Consider the following 20,140-nt stretch of genomic DNA (forward strand, 5'->3'; position numbering starts at 1 on the left):
CTCAAACTGAACTGCCTCCATACTGTTAAACACTGAAAGAATCATTCTAGGTCAATAGCTGATTTTGATCCCTAAGGTCATTTTTTCAAGGTTATTTTTTGTACACACCAGCCTTTACCGTGTGGTGGATAAATACAACACTTTGTTAAGAGTTATATAATTATCATTTGCTTGCACACTATAATCTCCATAATATGATAGTCTCATTTCTATCTTTCAGTAAGAAAACAATGACCTGAAAAGTTCTGATTATACGAGAATATGATGTTCCTGTTGTTTCTGATTAAATGACCCACATTCCTGTCTGCAACCTTCAGTTTTCAAAAAAAGAAGGCTCCATGCACTAGGATGGCAGAACTCCTCTGTGACAGTTCGCGCTGTCACAGACCGATTCTCCTTCTGCAGAAGTCTAGCAAAAGTTCTCATCTCCTGTGTGGTTCTTCTCTTTATTAAGGAAAAAGTCAGAACCTTGACACACTTGTTATAAAAAATGTGTATTTTCTAAAAACAATAATAAACAGAACCCTTCATGAATGCAACTCCAGTAACCATGGTCCTCCTAACCATAAAAGATTGGTGTGAGGGAACAACCTGTCTCAATAAATCCAGATTCTAGTAGATTCATTCTACATTCAGAATAGGGTTATTAAAACACAAATTATGTTATCGCTTTTCTTTTTGTGCCCCTTACCAAGTAACCTGTGGAGCGGTGCTGGTCCGAAGCCTGGGGAGTACTGATTTAAGGGAATCCTTTAGTCAATGTCAGTTGACTGATAAACACAGCAGGATTGATTCAGGTGATGTGTCGATGACATTTTCTCTTTTTTGTGCTTGTTTTTCGTTTTGTAAAATGATTTAAGAGACAAGTCTGTGAAAAAGAGTTCACACTTTGGAAAAAATATGGCCAAGATTTCGGCGATAATGCATCATTTCATTTTGTTAAAACATATTTCTCAAAATCTGTATCATTAAGGAATTGGGGGTTGTAACGTTCAGAACGATACCCGGGTCTCCTCTGTCCAGGATGACCCAAAACAATTGAGACCATATTTACAACTGGGACCTTCAGAAACATCAAGAGACCTCATCATCTCATCATCTCGGAAAAAGAAGGAGTGGGAAATTTGGGAAATTAAAATGAGCAAAAGCATTTATTAATTAGTAAATGTCGTAGACTTAAATAGAACTTTCTACCTTCCTCGAAGGCCCAAAGTGTTTCACAGTAACAGTCCCATTCACCCATACATACACACAGGCGCCAACCTACAGCCCCCCAAGGCGTAATGTGGTTGGGCAGAGCTGTAAACAAACTGCAATCTTCCAATCAGAAGGCGACTACCCAGGGCTCCAGACTAACTTTTTTCACTAGGAGCACAGTGGCCCCCAACTGAAAATTTTAGGGGCACAACCAGAAGATTTAGGGGCGCATACCGTAAATCAACATTCTAACCCAATCTACTAATTTCCACTGTATTACTAATAAATACTTTAATAACAGATGCAGAAATTACAATGTGCTGTTTCAAATTCAGCGTCACATTTTATTCTGCACTTTTGAAGATGCAACAACAAGGTAAACTGACAGCAGCATCGCTGTCATGACAGTAGAAATAGTAAACAAAATACCATAAATTTAGAATGAAAACAAGTTTTTAGTAACAAGTGATTACCGTAGTAACCTTTCGGTCATTTCACAGTTACAAACAATACTTAAATGTATGTAAACATTAGGGGATGAAAATTCATGTTGGCGACACCAAATAGGTGCAGCCAAGATGCACAATAATTTGAGATCACCCAGATGGACGAAACGCTGCACAGATCACCTGGTGTGAGACTTATATTTTTGTTTTTGCTCCAACATCACCTGTCAATCAAAACAAAAATATCAGGAGAAAGGGGTGGGAGGAAATTTGGTACTGAACTGACTGAAAGCTGCCCTACAGACTACAAAACAATGCATTATGGGACATGTATCCTGATGGGTTTTTTGTAGTTCAGTGATCAATTAAAATAATTTAAAATGCCAATTGATTAAAAAAAAAGGCTACATACATTACAAAACATTAAAATAAATATAAAATATATAAGCTGACCATCTCCCGCGCGAGCGGTGTGCTGCCGTAACAGCCGTGCATGATGAGAACCGTGGTTTGCTTTGCGAGTTTGAGACCCCTGCTGTAGACTCTGGCACTGGTACACCAGCTGCAGGTCGGAAGAACGAATCAATGGTTCGCTTGCTCATAGCTCAGATGCACATATCAGGTTGTGATGATATTTGTCTCCGTTTCCTTCACACAGAATATTTACGTGCGCTCGATTATCTCTAGGCCCCGCCCCCTCCACGCATTTTAGCCACTTGCAGTGACTTTCCCTATTCTTCTCACACGCGTTGGCCGCCTCATAGACAAGCATCACTCAATGAAACGCGAGTGTGTGCTCAAGTCTCAAGAGTATGTGTGCGAGTGTGTGTGTCTGTCTCGTGGCTGTGTCCTAATGTGGGGCTGCATTTCATTGATGGTATCATGAACATGAGTACTGCTGTACTGACGATGTTTGGCTCCACGTCTGCATGTGAGCGTCTTTCTCACATCTAAAGAACACTCAGACCAACCTACGATCACGTCTAACGGATGGAAGTCTCAACGCCGGCATGAAGTTTAAACTCACCACGTATCAACCAGACTAGACCATCAGCAAAACCACCATGCAGAACCACAAGTCACATTCATGCTAAGAAATACTCATCATTTATTACCAACAGCATAATGTAGCATCTCTTTCCCACACTGAGGCACGGAGACTTAACCTCTTTTAGGGTTCTTTTTTCTGGTTACTGTAGGCCGTAATCAACGCCGTCCAACTAATTCAGCAACTCCTGAATCTCTCCTGCTGAGAGCGCTTCTCCAAACTTTTTATTCCCTCCTTCCGCACCAGCCTTCCTATTTCCTTATTCGGCCCATAGCTGAACCCCATTGGTCCAAACTACCCAACGACAGGCTGAGCGACAGAACTGAGGGCCAATCAGATCTCTTGATGGGTTCAATGAACTCCGGAGCTTAGAACACGACCCACGGCCACCCAGTCCAACTCAGTCCTCTACAGTACAATGTTATTAAAAAGAATCTACAGACTAATTGTACTTTAAAAGTGTTGAAATTACATAAAATGTACACATTCACTTGTCTTTTTAGTTTTAAACATTGTATGGCTCTCACGAAATTACATTTAAAAATATGTGGTGTTCATGGCTCTCTCGGCCAAGAAGATTCCCCACTCCTGGGTTAAAGCTTAAAAAAAAGGGGAGGGGGGGTACGTCACTGTTACGGTCGCTATTTAAATGAGTCTTTTTCAACATTCAAAAGGTATTTGTTGACCAAAATCAGAGGGAGGTTCCCGTCGAGAACTGCCAGTTCCGGCTAAAGATGTCTGAGTGGATCTTGTTGTTGGCAGCCAGGTCCCCTCTGCACCACGACTGCATTGACATCAAGTCAGCAGTGAATGATGGAACATTTCCTTTTTTTTATTCCTTGTGAATAAACATAAACTTGTAGAAAACATCAAATAATCCGAAGTGTTTTGAGGGTTTTAAGGATTTTGTAATGGACCGCATTTTTTAACAAAAACTAATTTATTTTCTTCTTTCAACTTTTATGAAATGAAGAAGAGTGTTTACTGCAGGTCATTTGTATCCTCTGGAGTATTTACTGAACAGTTACATCTCAAACTGTCTCCATGTACATCTCTGCTGTGCTGCTCTGCACCACACAGACAGAGGAGGGACTTGATTGAATTTACCAAACAACTCAGAGCAAATACAGGCACTGCCACAGACAATGCAGCAAAAAGAGGTTGTTCTTTATGGCCAGTACGCAGCAGACGTTAACAAGCTGCAGCACCCAAAGAATAACTGCATGAGCGAGTAAATACAACCATTAGGAAGGAAGTAATCCTCTTGCCACCAACCTGTTCCTCCACGGTCCACAGCTGGTTAAAAGTGTCAGGTTTATTCGGGTGACAAATCCTCCCCCTGATCATCTGTCAGGAACACAGAGAAAGGCTCGTCAAAGGACTAACAACACAAAGATAATGGGCGTGTCAACATTTGTAAGGATCTTTGCACATGAGCTGCCTGGCACTTCCACATTCATCACTTTGACAGAGAAAACCTGGCTGTCAGATGTGACTCCAGACGGAAGCACAACAAGTCTTCTGACTGTCAGGAATCCTGTCGGAGTTCAGAGAGTTGTCACCCTGAATGCAAATGTGCTTTTGTAGCACAAACAGCAGAAGCAACAGAAATGAGCAGACTGGTTTGCTCAAAGTGAAGACACCTTTGTGGAACAGCAGCAAAAGTGATGCATAATCACAAAGACAGGAGAGGAGTGAACATCGTGTCTCCATGGAAACCATCTTTGATGACAACGTTTTTCAAAATGCCTGGCATTAGGAATACAACTGAGTTTTTTGGGAGGGGGTGTCAGACAGCAGTAACCTGATGATTGGTGAGATGACTTGCAGGAGATTGGTGACTCACCATCTGCAGTTAGAAAGTGCTGCCACTGCATCTGAACTAATAATAATCTGAGACACAGAGGTGGTGACAGGACAGACTGATAACGACGTGCAGAGCACAGGGGTGAGATGCAAACGCATACCTGCGTCTGCAGGCCGTTCTCCGGGGCATCACTGGTGGGCAGAGAGGAGTACGCCGTGGAGCATTCGCCTTCCTTCTTGGGCTCAATGGGGCTTTTTGGTCGAAGTGGCAAACCTGTCAAAGGAGTAGAAAATAAATGGTACCACATGCTTTTGAAGAATAACAAAGCCCTTACAAAAAAGAAGCCTATGAGGAATTTCATGATCATACATGCCTTTGTCAAAGATCAACTTAAGCTGCCTCGTTTTACGCTTCTTGTCGCAGAATTCCCTCTCAAAATCACCAAGGCCAGACGTGTGCTGCTCCCACGCGATTTCAGGGAGCTGAACGACGCGCTGAGGACACGGCAGATCCAGATTCACCTGTGGGGGGGGGGGGGGGTCAAAGTGTAAAAACAGACACATGAGCCACCCTGCAGAGCTGAGATGACTTTGCAGTTCTGGACCCAAATTGTTTGCCAAGTGCACATCAACCTTATGTTTTTAAAAACTTTCTATTCTTTTCTGTTGCATATTTTTTCTGCCCCTCTATTACCTGTTTCTGCAGCTTCTCCACAAAGCTAATAGGGTCGACGAGAGCCTCACTCTGCTGATGTGCCAGTGTCTCCAGGTCACGGATGGCCTGCGTGCGCTGGGCCTCAAGAACGCCAATGGTCTGCAGCAGTCTTTGATAACTGGCATAAACAAAGCAGGGTTAGGCTGTGAAGAATGACAGAGCAGCCTACATTATTAAATATGGCACCGGGCTGCAGTGCATGAAACTTTTATATCACTGCCCATGCATAATTCAACAGTTGTGCTAGGAAGCGTAAACAGTACCTCAAAACAAAACCCACTTTCACACCTATTTTGCAATCAAAACATTTACAGAAGGTTCAATGCAATTATCCCGACAGCAGCTGGCAGCTCTGGATCCAAATAGACCTGCAAAACATGTCAAAGACCTGCTTCTTTACAGCCACTTTTCTGAGAAAACCCATCCAGGTCTGCAGCTTTACAACACAAAAACACAACAGCACCGGCCAGATCCATAAACATTTCAGATTTAAAAAGTACATTTCAAAACATTTCCATGACAAATGCAGTGTTCGTAGAAAGTTCAGTGCTTCAAGTTGGCATTTTACGCCCGCAGTTGCCTGGAGCAGTAAAAGAAAATCTAAATGATCCGCCGGGGATGACAGAAGATACTGACTCAGCGGAGAAACAAACAAACAGCCATACAGACGCTTGGTATGTGGTTATAATCCAGAGGATGCTTGGAGAAAACATGACTGAAAATCGAGCATGGACAGAATTGATCCCACAGCTAACCATAAGACACGACACACTAAATGTTGTAATGAGGTTTAAAATCGGGTTTACTCAACCAGCAGTCTGTGACTATGCTGCACAGAATACTATCAGGCATCTTTACCTAAATGTACTTTGAGGCATAGATGAAAGCAAACTCATGTTTCTAGGTGAAAGTCTGGTACTCCATTGCCACCTACTGGACGCCCAATGTAAAGCCCCATGAACAGCTGATCTCTGAGCTCATACTTGATCTTTCTGAGTGGAGATCCAGTGTGGCATCAAAGAGCCAGTACAAAATAAATGGTCAAAGTACAGTGATGCACAAACAAACTGTTTTACAACTAAATCAATTAAGTATATCAGTCCTGTAAATTAAATAATGCGACATCATCCCCCCCCCCACTGACTTGTCTGCATTGATCAGAGGCCTGAAATTCCCCTCACTCAGCACAACCAAACTTGGCATGCGGCTGAACTCTGATCAAATTACCGGCAAATACAGGAGCAGTGCAATCCTGCTCTGAAGGCAGCACCCACATTTAAACATTTCCAATGAGAGGCTGAGACACAGAGCTAAACTGATGGGTCCTTGAAGACCCCCAAAAATGCTCACATTGGAATAAAACGAGGAACCTTTTGGTGTTTTTTGGTGTGTGTGTGTCCCACTCACAACAGAGAGGAATTTCTGATCAACCCCACTACAGTGCTCAGCATAAATGAGTACACACCACTACCTTTAGTGTCCTTTCAGAATCTACATTTTCTCTGAAATACTATAATACAAAATACACCTATAAAGGTGTGGCATTGATTGAAAACAAGATTTGTTATTTGCACACACAAAAAGTGATTTTCCTAACAAATGAATCAAGCCCATGTTGCTAAATGAGTACACCCCAGTCAGAGTCTTGGGAGAAAAGCCAAACTTTAGACTTCAAAATTCTAATGAACAGGCTTTCAACCACAGGTGAGTCTAATCAATTGTCTACCAACAGCTCACTGATTTTCTCTTATTAAACAATTCATTTGATGTTTTCCAGTCAGGTTTTAGACCCCATCATAGCACAGAAACTGCTCTTATCAAGGTAACCAACGACATCCGCCTGAACACTGATGATGGCAAAGTCTCTGTCTTAATCCTGCTAGACCTGAGTGCTGCCTTTGATACTGTTGATCATGGGATCCTTTTGCACAGACTCCAAGACTGGGTTGGCATCTCTGGATCTGCCCTAAGTTGGCTCAAGTCTTAACTAGAAGACAGGAAGTATTTTGTTGAAATTGGGAGTTGTGTCTCAGACTACATGGCCTTGACTTGTGGTGTGCCCCAGGGATCGATCCTGGGACCCCTTCTGTTCAACCTCTACATGCTGCCACTAGGGCAGTTAATACGCAGTAATAACATATCTTATCACAACTATGCAGATGATACTCAGATCTATGTGTCACTGACAACAGGTGAATATGGGCCGGTGGATTCACTCAACCACTGCCTCCAACAGATCAGTGCGTGGATGCAGAACAACTTTCTCCAGCTAAACTCAAACAAGACCGAAGTTATTATTTTTGGCCCACAGAAACAAAGAGAAAGTCTCAGCAGCTACCTTCATTCTCTGTCTCTTAAACCCTCAAATCAAGTCAGAAATCTAGGGGTAATCATGGACTCTGACCTGAACTTTAACAGCCATATCAAGTCAGTAACATCAGCTGCATTTTACCACCTGAAAAACATTGCCAAAATCAAAAACATAGTGTCAAAGCCAGACCTGGAGATACTTATTCATGCATTTGTCTCCAGTAGGTTAGACTACTGTCACCTGCTCACCGGCCTCTCCAAACGAGCTGTAAAACAGCTTCAGTACATCCAGAATGCTGCTGCTCGAGTCCTGACCAGAACCAGGAAGTATGATCACATTAGTCCTGTGCTCAGGTCTCTGCACTGGCTCCCTGTACCTCAAAGAATAGACTTCAAAGCAGCTCTGCTTGTGTACAAGTCTCTCCATGGCCGAGCACCAAAGTACATCTCTGACATGTTAGTGCCATATGAACCATCTCGTACTCTGAGGACCTCAGGGGCCGGCCTCCTGTTGATTCCCAGAGTCAGAACTAAACAAGGGGAATCAGCGTTTCAATATTCTGCAGCTAAAATCTGGAACAGCCTCCCTGAAGGCGTAAGACAGGCCTCTTCTGTGTTCATGTTCAAATCTAGACTTAAAACATTTCTGTTTAGCCGTGTATATGACTGAAAGGTCCTATCTGCACTTTTCTTTCCTTTCCTTCCTTTATTTTTAAATCAGTTTTCAAATTTTTTTTTTCTTTTCTTTTAAAGTAAATTTTATGTTGATTATTTCTATGATGTTTTGTGATTTTAATGCATTTTTCTGTTTTGTGAAGCACCTTGAATTACTTTGTGTATGAATTGTGCTATACAAATAAACTTGCCTTGCCTTGCCTTGCCTAATGATTCATTTCAGGTGTCCAGCACACAGGTGACTAGAAAAGGGCATTTCTTAACAAAGAACAGCCCTTCCCATTTCATGCTGTCAGCACTGGCTCCCCATGGAAAAGAAATGTCACAAAACTCAGAAAGAAACTCATTTCTTTGCACAAAAAGGTGAGGGCTACAAGATCAGCAAAGCTTTACATATCAGTCAAAATACTGTAGCAACAGTGATGCAAAAATTTAAGAGAGATGGAAGTGCAACCATCTCACAGAGACGTCCAGGCCGTCCACAGAAGCTAACATCTGGACAGGAGCGTCTCCTGATGAAAAGGGTTGAAGAAATTTGCTGTGCAAGTTCACTACAGCTAGCTGAAGCAGCAGAACGCCAAACTGGACGAACGGTTTCCTGTGACGTGTTATGGTCACACTGCAGAGGAACGGCATTCATAGTTACCATCCACCAAGGAAGCCTCTCCTAAAACCATGCATGAAAAAGCACGCCTAGCATTTGTTGGGCCCATGCTGAAGAAGATGAAGACTACTGGGACTCAATACTCTGGAGAGATGAGACAAAGATCCCCGATTTTGGAACTAATGGTTTGAAAACTGGATGGCGTCGCAAAGGTGAGGACTTCAAAGGAAAATGCATGCAGTGAAACACGGTGGTGGCAGTGTCCTAATGTGGGGCTGCATTTCATTGATGGTATCATGAACTCAACAATGAACTGCTCTATACTGAAGGAGAAAATGCTGCCATCACATCATTGGTTGCTGAGCACTTTTCCACCACGACAATGATCCAAAACACACGTCTGAAGCTGCTGTTGCATTTCTGAAGAACAACAGGCTGAAGGTGACTGGACGGCCAAGTATGTCTGCTGATCTGAACCCAATCCAACACCTGAGGGGAATTCTGGAGCCACAGGTTGAGCATCACTCTCCATCCAGCATCCAGGTTCTCAGAGGTTCTTCTTGAAGAACGGACAAAGATAGATGTTGCAATATATCTCCAACTTGTTCATTCCATGCCTAGGGGACTTGGTGCTGTCCTTAAAAAAAAAAAAAGTCATGGTGCTCATACAAAATACTATATGTAGTAGTTTTGTTGCAGGGTGTATTCATTTTTGCTTCAACCAATTGAAGTAAAACTGAAGTTTATGCGATGCAAGTTAGATCATTAGCCATAATTTCTTGTTATGAAGTTAATATGTTAAATAAATCTCAACCTTGTGGAAAGTTTGGACTTTTTTTTTTGTTCATTGAGCTACTGATTAAATTAGTACTTTTTAAAGTGGGTGTACTCATTTATGCTGAGCACTGTACGTCCTAGAAAACGACACTTTTTTTGGGGGGGCTAAAAACGGCATGATCATAATTAAAAGACCACTGGGAACGCCTTGAAAATAGATCAAAAGATGATCGGAGTGAGACTTCAAGCAAACGTGACTTCCAATAAACAAAACGATAATGATGGCATTATTTTATGACAGCCAGTAACAACTGATCCTCAGAATTACAGAGGTCAATGAATTCCTAGAAGCACATCAAACTAATGTACTGAGGAGAAAATACCCAGAACAACTTTGATGAGAACCTAGACTCAACACGTTCAATTTAACCCACGTTTGATGACCAAAGACTGATGTCTTTAAAATCCCACCTGCTTCAGTTTCCATCAACATGAGTTACAGTGGGATCCTCAGACTAAAATGGCAAAGTCAGGATACTAAATATGTTCCTTTTCCCTGATGTTTCCATTTTCTTTGACTTCATTTACAGAGGTTTAAAGAACAAGAAATCCTGCATTTCTAAAATACATTCAGTAAAGGGTCCAGATGCTTGCCTCTCTAAAACATGGCATGTTTAGGATGCTAAAGCACATAACTTAGTCACGTACATCAGAAAAGAGAAATACACTAGCATGTCGGTTATTTAGATATAAACAGTTTTTAAAAGAGTGACCACACACTAAAGACTTCATGAAACTTTGGACAGCTGAGCTGCAAAAAACTTGTAAAGCCTATATGAACAAGAATGTCCAATCTTCTTTGCATGCAGAGAAGCAGCAGACTAGGTGGAGAAGAAAGCTTGGAACGCCCTGAGAAACACTTCATAGTAGATGAAAAAAGTTAATGCAGATTTATATTTCCAAGAACGTAAATGTCAATGCTGATTTATATCGAGTTTTCTCTCAGTTTAGGATACTGTAATCTGTTCAAACCATTGACTGTATGAACTGGACTGAGTGACTCCTCCCCCTGGCGTTCCAAACAGGAAGTACCTGCTGGCTAAATGAAGTCAAAATCCCATGAACTTTAATAAAGAAATAATCAGCTGTAAGTAGTCATTCTATTGGTCAGAATAAGAATTCTTGCTCTGATACCTTTTTTAACATGTTAATCCTCTTTTTTATGAAATGTTTTCTGTAGTAAAAGTTATTCAAGTTATCAACTGACCAATCAGATACCTCAAAAAAATTGGTCTCACGCTAAAATAAATCAAAATGTTTGACAGATTTTCCCAAGCAAACTTTTAGTGGAAGGGGGTGTGGACTACCAACAAGCTCACTCCTGATTGGTGAGATTAGTTGCCATAGACATAATGACTCAGATTGACTAATACTACTCACGGCTTCACAACATTTTTTTTGGTTCCAACATGGCAACATTTGTCTCATGATAAAAAGGGCGACTGAATTGACTTCATTAGGTTGGAACCAAAAGCAAGTCATTTTCTATGGCTGACATCCTAGTCACTTCCTGCCAGTCCAGTACTCATATACAATCAATGGTTCAAACCTCACCAATTCATTAAGAGACAATAGCTGCTTTTACATGGCCACAAGTAATCGGAATAAACGCCTGGTCAGACTAAAAATGCCTAATGTAAACACACCATTCGGAACACTGACCCGATCACACTCCTTTGGATAAAAATTTCCTTTGGATTGAGATGGGTGAGTTATGCCAATTGTTGATCCGATTGTGGAGAATGTAAATTATTCTGATTGTGGGTCATTACTGCGCTGGCTTCTACATCATGCATAGACGCCGTGTGCTCAAGAGGAGGCTTCAGAGCACAAACGGGACTGGCCGGCAGCTCTGTGGGAGTGAGCTCAGGAGAACCGTGTCTCTGAGCAGAGCAGCCAGACTCCTTAGCTACGTGTCGGCGAGCAGCGCAGGTTGCTTTGTTACGGTGTGCGCTCCAGATGAGACTTCAGACCACAGTCCGGCTGGCTGCTCAGCGCAAGAAAGCTGCCGGATTTAGGAGAACCTTGTCTCCCCGGAGAGGAGACATGGTGCAGAGGCACAGCTTAGGGACGGTTTGCGAGCTCCGAGGGCAACTTTGAAATGCAGTAATGCAGTCGTGTGAAACCGTGCACACAATCATGCGATTGAGTTCAGCAATCATGTACAGAAAAATGACTAAAGAAAAAGCACGCTCAGAAGATCATCACACTACATGCTAATAGCCGCCATATTCGTTTACAAGGGAACTTCGTTACTTCTTCTTCTACAGCCATTTTCAGTATTTTAGTTTAGTTCTGCGCATGTAAAAATGATTTATGCTTATCGAATGTGTGGCGTATGCAAACTTTTGTTATTGTCGGATGAGACTTTTCAGAGCCCATGCAACCAGTTCAAGTCTAATCCAATCTTTGATCAGATAAAAGACATTTTGCACATGTAAACGCAGCTAATAAAGCTCGATTTCAACGTTATTATCAAAGAATGTTTTTTTTATGTTGTACTTTGATGATTTTAAAGGCTACAAACTGTCCAAACTCAAACCATGCAGGGTTTGCATCGTTTCTAAATTGAAAATGTGAAGACATTGCATGTTCTAATAATACTGTACAACTCAATCCTAAAAGAGCTTTCACATACTCTTTGTTGTGTTTAAGAGCCACATGGTCCGACTCAAAGTAATATACATCTGGCTCCTCCTCTTCCTCTTCTGCAGCTTGGCTTTGTGTCAGCTCCTTGGTGCTCTTGCATTGTCTAGCCCCCAGAAAACCGCTGCCTTCATCACATGTCCCTCCTCCAGGATTTGCAGAGACCTGCTCCTCACTGGAGGGGCCAAATGAGTCTGAACAAAGGGGATCTTCCAGTGGTGGATAGCCCTCCTCTACCTCTCCTTCTGCCTCCAAAGGACCATTGTCTGTAGGAGAGCTAAGTTTATTAGAGGACAACTTCTCACCAGGCTCAGTTCTACCAGGTGAAGTCCGAAGGGTGTATCGGTGTTCATACAGCTCTGTGAAAGAAGGGGACGTGCTAGAAGATATTGAGGGGTTACCCTCTGGCTCTGTGGGGGATGGGGGGGTTAGAGGGGGTGTAGTTTCTCCTGAGTTGTTGATGTTGATTGATGTACAGTTCGTGGTAGAGGAGGTTGAGGCAGCAGCTTCCTGGACTAGCAATGGTGGTTGGCCATTAGCATCACTTTCACTTTCCGTCACCTGCTCCTCGTGAGCCAGACACAGTGGGTCACCTACTATATCAACCTCCATCTCCTCCACCTCCTGCTCTTTGGCTACTATCAACTCAGGAACAGGCTCCTCTGGAGCAACCTCACATGTTAGTGCAGATGGGGCCGGAGAGTCCCTCAAGTCAGAGACCTCCATCTGCCCAGAGACAGAGTTTGTAAAAGGCACAGAAGGTTCAGAGGACAAAGGTGCCTCTGTCTGACTGCCATTGAGCAGCAACGGAAAGTTTGTGGTCGATGCGGGTCTTGTATTTGCCTGTTCAGACAGTTCGCTAGACTCCTCTGCTTTACCCAAGTCTTTGAGTCCATTGGATGTTTCGTGAGGATTTGGGAGCAAAACTGCCCCTTCAAACTCCGCACGGGCATCCCCTGCCCTCATCTCACCTTCCAGTGTGCTGAGGAGAGGAGAGGCAGGTGTTGTGTTGCCAGAGTGTTCTCTGGGTAATTCTTCACACATACTGTCCTTACTGGTCTCTGGGACAGAGACTGGGCTTTCAAGTTCAAAGAGGTTTTGGGCCTCTTCCTGTCCCTGAGGCTCTTCAGAAGGAGAGAACCGCATGGCCTTTTTAATTTGAGGAGAGGTATCCCGCTGCACTTTTTCAGTGTCACAGTTCTCAGACTTCTCTGTGTTAATGTTTTTTTCTAAACAACAAAAACCTCGTTTGCTGGAGCTGGTCCACTGATCGGTCTCAGGTTGCAAAAAACTGAAGTCATTTCGCAGACCTTTCAAAGTGCCCTGTTGCTGACGATCTTGCAAGTGAGTATCCCGTTTCTCATCCTTCTTTTTGTCCAGTTTAACATCCCGATTTGAATCTTGTCTAACACTTTGTTTGCTGTCTGGCCTTGGCTCTGACTCGTGAAAGCATTTGTCTTCTGACTTTTGCCTGCAATTGTCCTTTGACTCCTGCTCCAACTTCTGATTTGCTGAATGACCCGACATCTGCTCAGACTCCTTACATACGTCCCGCGACTCCTGCTTGCAGACGTCCCTCGACTCCTGCTTGCAGACGTCCCTCGACTCCTGTTTTGACTCCATCTTCTTGTCCTGTTTGGACTCTTGTTTTGGCCCTTGCCTACTGTTGTCTCTTGACTCCTGCCTTGACTGCTGTTTACCATCCTGTCTTGGCTCCTGCTTGATATCATCTCTCGACTCCTGTTTGCTCTCCTGCCTGGACTCCTGCTTCTTTTTGGGCGAGCGTGCCCTAGGTAGAGAAGGCACCGAGCTCTCCTCTGGCTGGGCAATGCTACGGTTTCTGAGAGTTCGACCACAAAAGTTCTCATCCAATCCATTGTGTCCCACTGATGACCTTGTGACACGTGAGGATCGGGATGCGGCCATACTACCGCGGGTGCCTACAGCCTCCTCATCCTGGTGCTCTCTCCTCTGCAGCAGAATGTGGGCACCTGAAGGACAAAAAGAAAAATATAACTTTAATTACAAATTTTCCAACTGCTGAAACACTAAGTGCCATTCTCTAAACTGACTGAACTCTTCCCAAAAACATCAATCTCTGATCTTAACCTAAAACACAATTTGCAGTTAATGCACAATTTGAGTCCACTCACAGCAGAACACATGGCACATTTTCACTCTATGAACACAGCTGGCATCCACAACACGCGAGATGCAAAAAGTTAACACAAAGAAGCAAAAAACGTAACCTCTGTTCCAACACAGTAGTCACCATCAACACACAACTGATTAAAACTGGACACACTTTTGCAAAGGTCTAGAACAGTTGAGCGGCTTCAAAGATGAATAACATAGCAAAGCAAGTCAGACCAAAAACCAGACTTGCACCATGATCCGAGCAGGACCAAGACCCAAACCTACACCTAGACCAAAACCTGCACCAAGACCCTGACCCACACCAAGACCTGATCCTGCATCAAGACCCAAACTTGCATCAAGGACCAAACTGCACAAAGACTAACCTAGACCAAAAATATGGACCCAGAAAAGGGACAAGAATTTCTGATGAGCTCCAGGCCAAAGCTACAGTTTTCCTTCCATTTCATTCTCCATTCCTTAATCCAATTGAAGACGGTGAGGTGCAATTAATGTGAACCTGGATTTACAGTAAAAATGTGTTATTTATGACAACAGTCTTCATTAAAACTTTAAAGAGAGCTTTTGACTCAGGAGTCAAGTATTTTATACATTTATCCTATATTTTGAAAATCGTGTTTGAGGAAATTGTTCTCCTGCTTCAGAAAATGTGTTGTAGCGTTTGGGAAAACTCCCCAGCTCAAAATATGCATAGTGGAAATCAGATTGTAGAATTTTTTGGACTTATTTGCTAAACTGGCCTTGAATGTGGCATCTCAAACTAAACAGTCTGCCCAAAAGCCTTTGTTAAATACTGTTTGTGTTCTTCTTCAGTTCGTACCAAAGGGGTTTTGATTTGTCATTGTAACTTAGCAACACCTTCTGCCCAAAGCAATACTAGTCGTCTTTTACCAGGTCTGTGCACAGAAACACATTAAAAAGAGGTCATGACAATTCAGCAATGGGCAAAGTCAGACCATAAACTGAGTCAATTGAGAAAACACTAAATTACAGTGTGTTTCATATATTGTTCCTCTGCAACAACGGTGGAAAAAGTACATCTCCAAACATACAAATAATGTAAAGAAGCAAATGGTTTTCAGAACTGACATCCCAAAGGACATATAAACGGTGTAATCGGAGAGAAAATATGTTCTATATCCTTCCAGTCATCACCCACCACAGCAACAGAAGCAGCCTTTAATTAGAAGTACCCAGACCTTTCCTCTCACAGGTCACCTCCTCCAGCACTTCCTGGAAGATGCTAATGTACAAACAGCAACAGGATATTTATACCAGTCTAGAAACAATACATATTAAATACATGAATACTTTCTGACACATAAGTTGAAAAGCAAATATGGCAAAAAACTATAAAAACACAAAACATTAAATATGGGTTGGTAAATACTAACACTGTTGACCTGCAGTCTGTAGGTATCATGAAAGGGTACCATGGGGGTGGACTGTTATCCTTTATAAAACCTATGTTGCTTAAAGGCTCCATTCATTAAAAAACTATTATTCTACATAAAGAATAACAATAAACATCCTGAAATAATTGAATAGTTTACGGTACAACACAAGATGTGTGTAGTACTGCACCATCCAAAAAAAAAATCAAACAGATTGGTGGAGAAGAATGCACTGTAATAAAACATCTACACAATAACAAATCAGGCATGAATCTTCCATTACTCTCACAGAAAATAGCTAGCAGATAATAGCTATTTTAAAAAACAAAATTTTTCGCAGCAAGGCAGCTGTTTTTTATCAACACTCTGAATAGATTTTACTGTTGCGACCTATAGTATAATGGAAATGAGAATATCTCGACATTCAGAGCTGGATTACCCGTCAGAACAGATGCATCCAGGAAAATCAGGTTCCCTCAGCATTCTTATTCAGCACACTGCATAAAGGTCACCGAGTAAAACTGAGGGAAAAGCAATACAGTTGCAGAAGACAGGAGGGCAAAGCAGCTTCCACATGATGCCATTTAAGAAAACCTGGCCTAGATTAACTATGCCATAAACACTTAAATACTATTACATCTTTTGCCACCCATTAAAATCTCTCCAAAAAGCTGCAATTATGTTAATGAGTCAAAGCTGATCATTATAGATTCAATAAAAGAAAAAAAACAAATATTAAAAAAACTACTAAAGACCCACTCTGATCATCTTTTGATCTATTGTCAAGGCATTCAAATGGTCTTTTAATTACGATTATGGCGTTTATATCCAAAATCAATCGTCGTTTTCTAGATCATAGTTTCTGCGAAGCGGTAGAAGTTCATAAGAAATTCAGGACTGCTGGCGTGGAGTAAGCCTGTCCCTCCTTCCCATCATCCATCTGTTTACACGCTCTTCCACTAGCTTACAGCCCCTCACAACCCCAACCTAACATTTCCGGTGCAACAGAAGCGGTGAACAATATCAGAGCTGTTCCGGCTGTACAGCTTATATCCAGATTCCAGCTCAGATCAGGAAAACAAGGAAGTTCGTGGATCTATTTGTTTACAAGTAAGGAAAAATGCCATAAGAACATATAACAAACACCCAAAAAAAAAAAAAAAAAAAAAAAAAAAAAACACTTTTCATTGATGTGGTACGTTCATTTGATTTTATTATTCAGAAGTTAACAAAATTCTGTGTTTCCAAAGAACAGACGCACATAAATGTTGGACCAATGGAGGCTAACCAGGTAAAACCCCAGAAATGTGTCCTTCAGTCACTGTGAGTGAGTGAGTGACAGGTCCTGACAGAAAAGGACATGTTCAAAAAGCTGGTCAGTAAAGGAAGCAAACACTGCTCTAATATTTACAGATAGACAAATGGACTGTAGACCTGAACCCAGAGGACCAAAAACCAGCAGATGACATGGCTCCTTAATCCCCCATTGACTAAAAACTTCATCCTGGACCCCAAGCAACTTGAAATGTGTGCCTCTCTCATCACTGTTTTCAGACTCTGGGACCTTAATTGTATTTTGACAAGAGGACTTTAGAGTACAGAGCAATAACACAGTTGTTTTTGTCCCTTTACCAAGTAAAATACTTTTGTTTTCTTAAGCTAAAGAGCTGCTGAAGAGCAGGATTTCTACAGTTAATCTCCATGTTCTGGATCAATCTTGTCTCTACCATTTCTGACATTAGCAGTTATTTTACTCTTTGTGCATTTCCATTAAATCCTTCAGGGGCTTCATTTCAAAATCCTTTCAAGGTTGTGGTTATCATGCAGCACATTTTTGCTTCCATTTAGCGATCACATGAATGTTTTTGAACGCAGCTGCTTCAGTAATGACCTTTTGTGTCTTACTCTTGCACACAGTGCTTGTGATCTTCTAGACAACCGTCTTTCCAATCAATGAGTGGCTCACTGATCCAAAACATTTCAAATCCCATCGAACCTTTTGCAGTCGTTTAAAATTAATGATATAAACAAAATGACTCTAGAATTAAACTTAGAAAATTTTATTTTTATTTTCTGAGATAATGTATTTGTGCATATTATTTGCTTTAAGATGTAATCATTTAAATGTACATTAAAATGAAAAAACCCTATATAGATATTAGAAATTCCCCAATTCTCTGTTTAAAACCGAACCGTAGAGAAAGTGAATCATTGCATACCTACCGCTTACATTTGCATATATTTACGTTTTAAGCATCAAACACGTGATGTACTAAATTGAATCTATTTACTGTGGTTCTATTACATTACACCAGGCTTGGTATGAGCCAAATTAAGGATTTTTCATCATCATTTGCTTATTTGCTCATTTAAAAATAGGTTTTTCTAGATTTTTAGGTTTTGGTTGTTGTTTTGTAAAACACAAACCACATCTCGAAGCAAAACAAAACTGTGACCCAAACATGGACGTTTGAACTGAATTGTGGAGAAAGTGAATCATTGCATCCCAAACAAAGACATAAATACAGCCGTGTACAATTGCACAGGTCTCAGTTTTTAAACTTCTTTAAACTTTCGCTTTAGGATGCCAACTTTCTGTTGACATACTAAAGTGCATCTAGAATTTGAAACAATAAAAGCATTCGTTCTTTCTTCATGTAAATATAGATCCCCAAAGCTCTCCTAGAGACAGAGGAAGGTTACCCCTGAAGCAGACTCTCCTCACAGAGCAAATAATAAATCTAACAAAGCGGACAATAAAAGGTCTACCTAGGAAAGGTCATACTAAAGTGACTTTTAGTGAGAAATGATCTGACTGGATCCTCTCCTTCAGAGGAGTTAAAGTCACAGACTTTATGGTTGGAATGAAAAAGATTTGGATTAATTGGCATTTGATACATTTGATTGGCAGCCAATTTGATAGTGAAAACTATCAATCTATGGAGCCACGCTTTGATGAAGCTCATTAAAAAGCTTCTCCTTGTATAGATCAGGGCACACCTTTGCTTTTCCATAAGCTCATCATATACAAACCCAGATGCTACCTTGACAACAAAAGCATTTACATATTATTTCTGCAAGGAGAAAGTATGATAGTGGATCGAGCAATGCCGTGCTACACTGTCACACTCTGCTATAGATTCCAGAGGAGAAAACCAGTTATTTACCCACACATAACAAAAAAAAAATAGAGACATGGCGATGGAGAGCAGGGCATGTTTTTCCAGATGGAGCACTCATCCTTGAAACTCATCAGAATATTCTGTAAGTCACTTCATCTTATCTGAAAGGACCTCCAGACAATACATAAAATGCCGTTCAAGAATAAGCGATTCTGAAAATGTCTTTGTAACTATAGAATTTTTAGTCTAAAAATGCAAATTACTCTTCATTGGAATACCGAAGACAGACTCGAGCTCAAAGGGCTGTAAAACCTGCCAGCAATGCTATAAAATGAAGCACCGAGCAGCATGTAGTCCATGTGGTTGTTAAGAAGGTGCTGGAGAACCATTTCTGGAAGAACAATCGTTACATGACAAGGTTCTGGAGAGCTGCGGTGTGTTGTGACATGACAAAACAATATATCCTCCCACACATACAATTTAAAAACATTAAAACCAGAAACCTTTTACAAACAGCAACTGAAACCTTAACTTCCTCATAAAAATGATAGATGTATTGGCCATTAAAAATCTGAAAAGTATTGCAATTATAGACAATAAAAAAAGAACCCAAGGACAAAACCCAGGACATTATGCAACTGTCACGTTCTAGAGTTAAACACGTGGGTCGAGTTTAAATATCCCCAAGAGTCAACTCTGTTGTTGTTAAATAACAGATACGTGAGCATTGATTTAAGCAAGAATGTTAGATGATGGGGGACATGTTAACCACAAATACTAAAGGGCCAAAGTTAATTTGGTCAATACCTAGAGGTGACGCACGTGCAACTGTTGTCTTGTTCCTCTGCAATGAGCTTGTTTGGATTCAGATTCAAGTCATAGAAACACGTGTTGATCTGCATTATCTGGGACAACGCCGGGTATTAAGGAGCCCACTCACACCTTATAGGTGTTTTTAATCATAAATGTGGTCTGTGAGCGACACACAACAACACAGATGAATTTAAAGTGTTCCAGCCACAAAAGAGCTACGTTTACAGACAGCATGAGGTTTTACTGCGCTCCGTTTGATTACAGAGCGAGTTTCCATGGGCCTGAAAATCCCCTCCCAACTGCTGCTGAGATAATAAACCACACAAAATGACTTAAATTTAAAAAGCAGTCGCGCTAATAATGAGATGAT

At 41.5% G+C, this 20,140-nt stretch overlaps 1 protein-coding gene across 3 annotated transcripts in view; it reads right to left on the bottom strand.

Annotated features, from left to right (window-relative positions):
- Positions 1-20,140, bottom strand: part of zzz3 (zinc finger, ZZ-type containing 3) — a 29,607-nt gene that overhangs the window by 8,298 nt on the left and 1,169 nt on the right. For all 3 annotated transcript variants that reach the window (XM_023965439.2, XM_023965440.2, XM_078935277.1), the window contains exons 2-6: positions 12,277-14,275; positions 5,192-5,330; positions 4,872-5,019; positions 4,659-4,771; positions 3,967-4,038 (exon numbers count right to left, since the gene is read on the bottom strand). In XM_023965439.2, the coding sequence (XP_023821207.1) occupies positions 3,967-4,038; positions 4,659-4,771; positions 4,872-5,019; positions 5,192-5,330; positions 12,277-14,210 (2,406 nt within the window). In that variant the 5' untranslated portion in view covers positions 14,211-14,275. The remainder of the gene's footprint in view (positions 1-3,966; positions 4,039-4,658; positions 4,772-4,871; positions 5,020-5,191; positions 5,331-12,276; positions 14,276-20,140) is intronic.

Source organism: Oryzias latipes, chromosome 17 (assembly GCF_053564925.1).
Source record: "Oryzias latipes strain Hd-rR chromosome 17, Olatipes_Hd-rR_3.1".
Lineage (NCBI taxonomy): Eukaryota > Metazoa > Chordata > Actinopteri > Beloniformes > Adrianichthyidae > Oryzias > Oryzias latipes.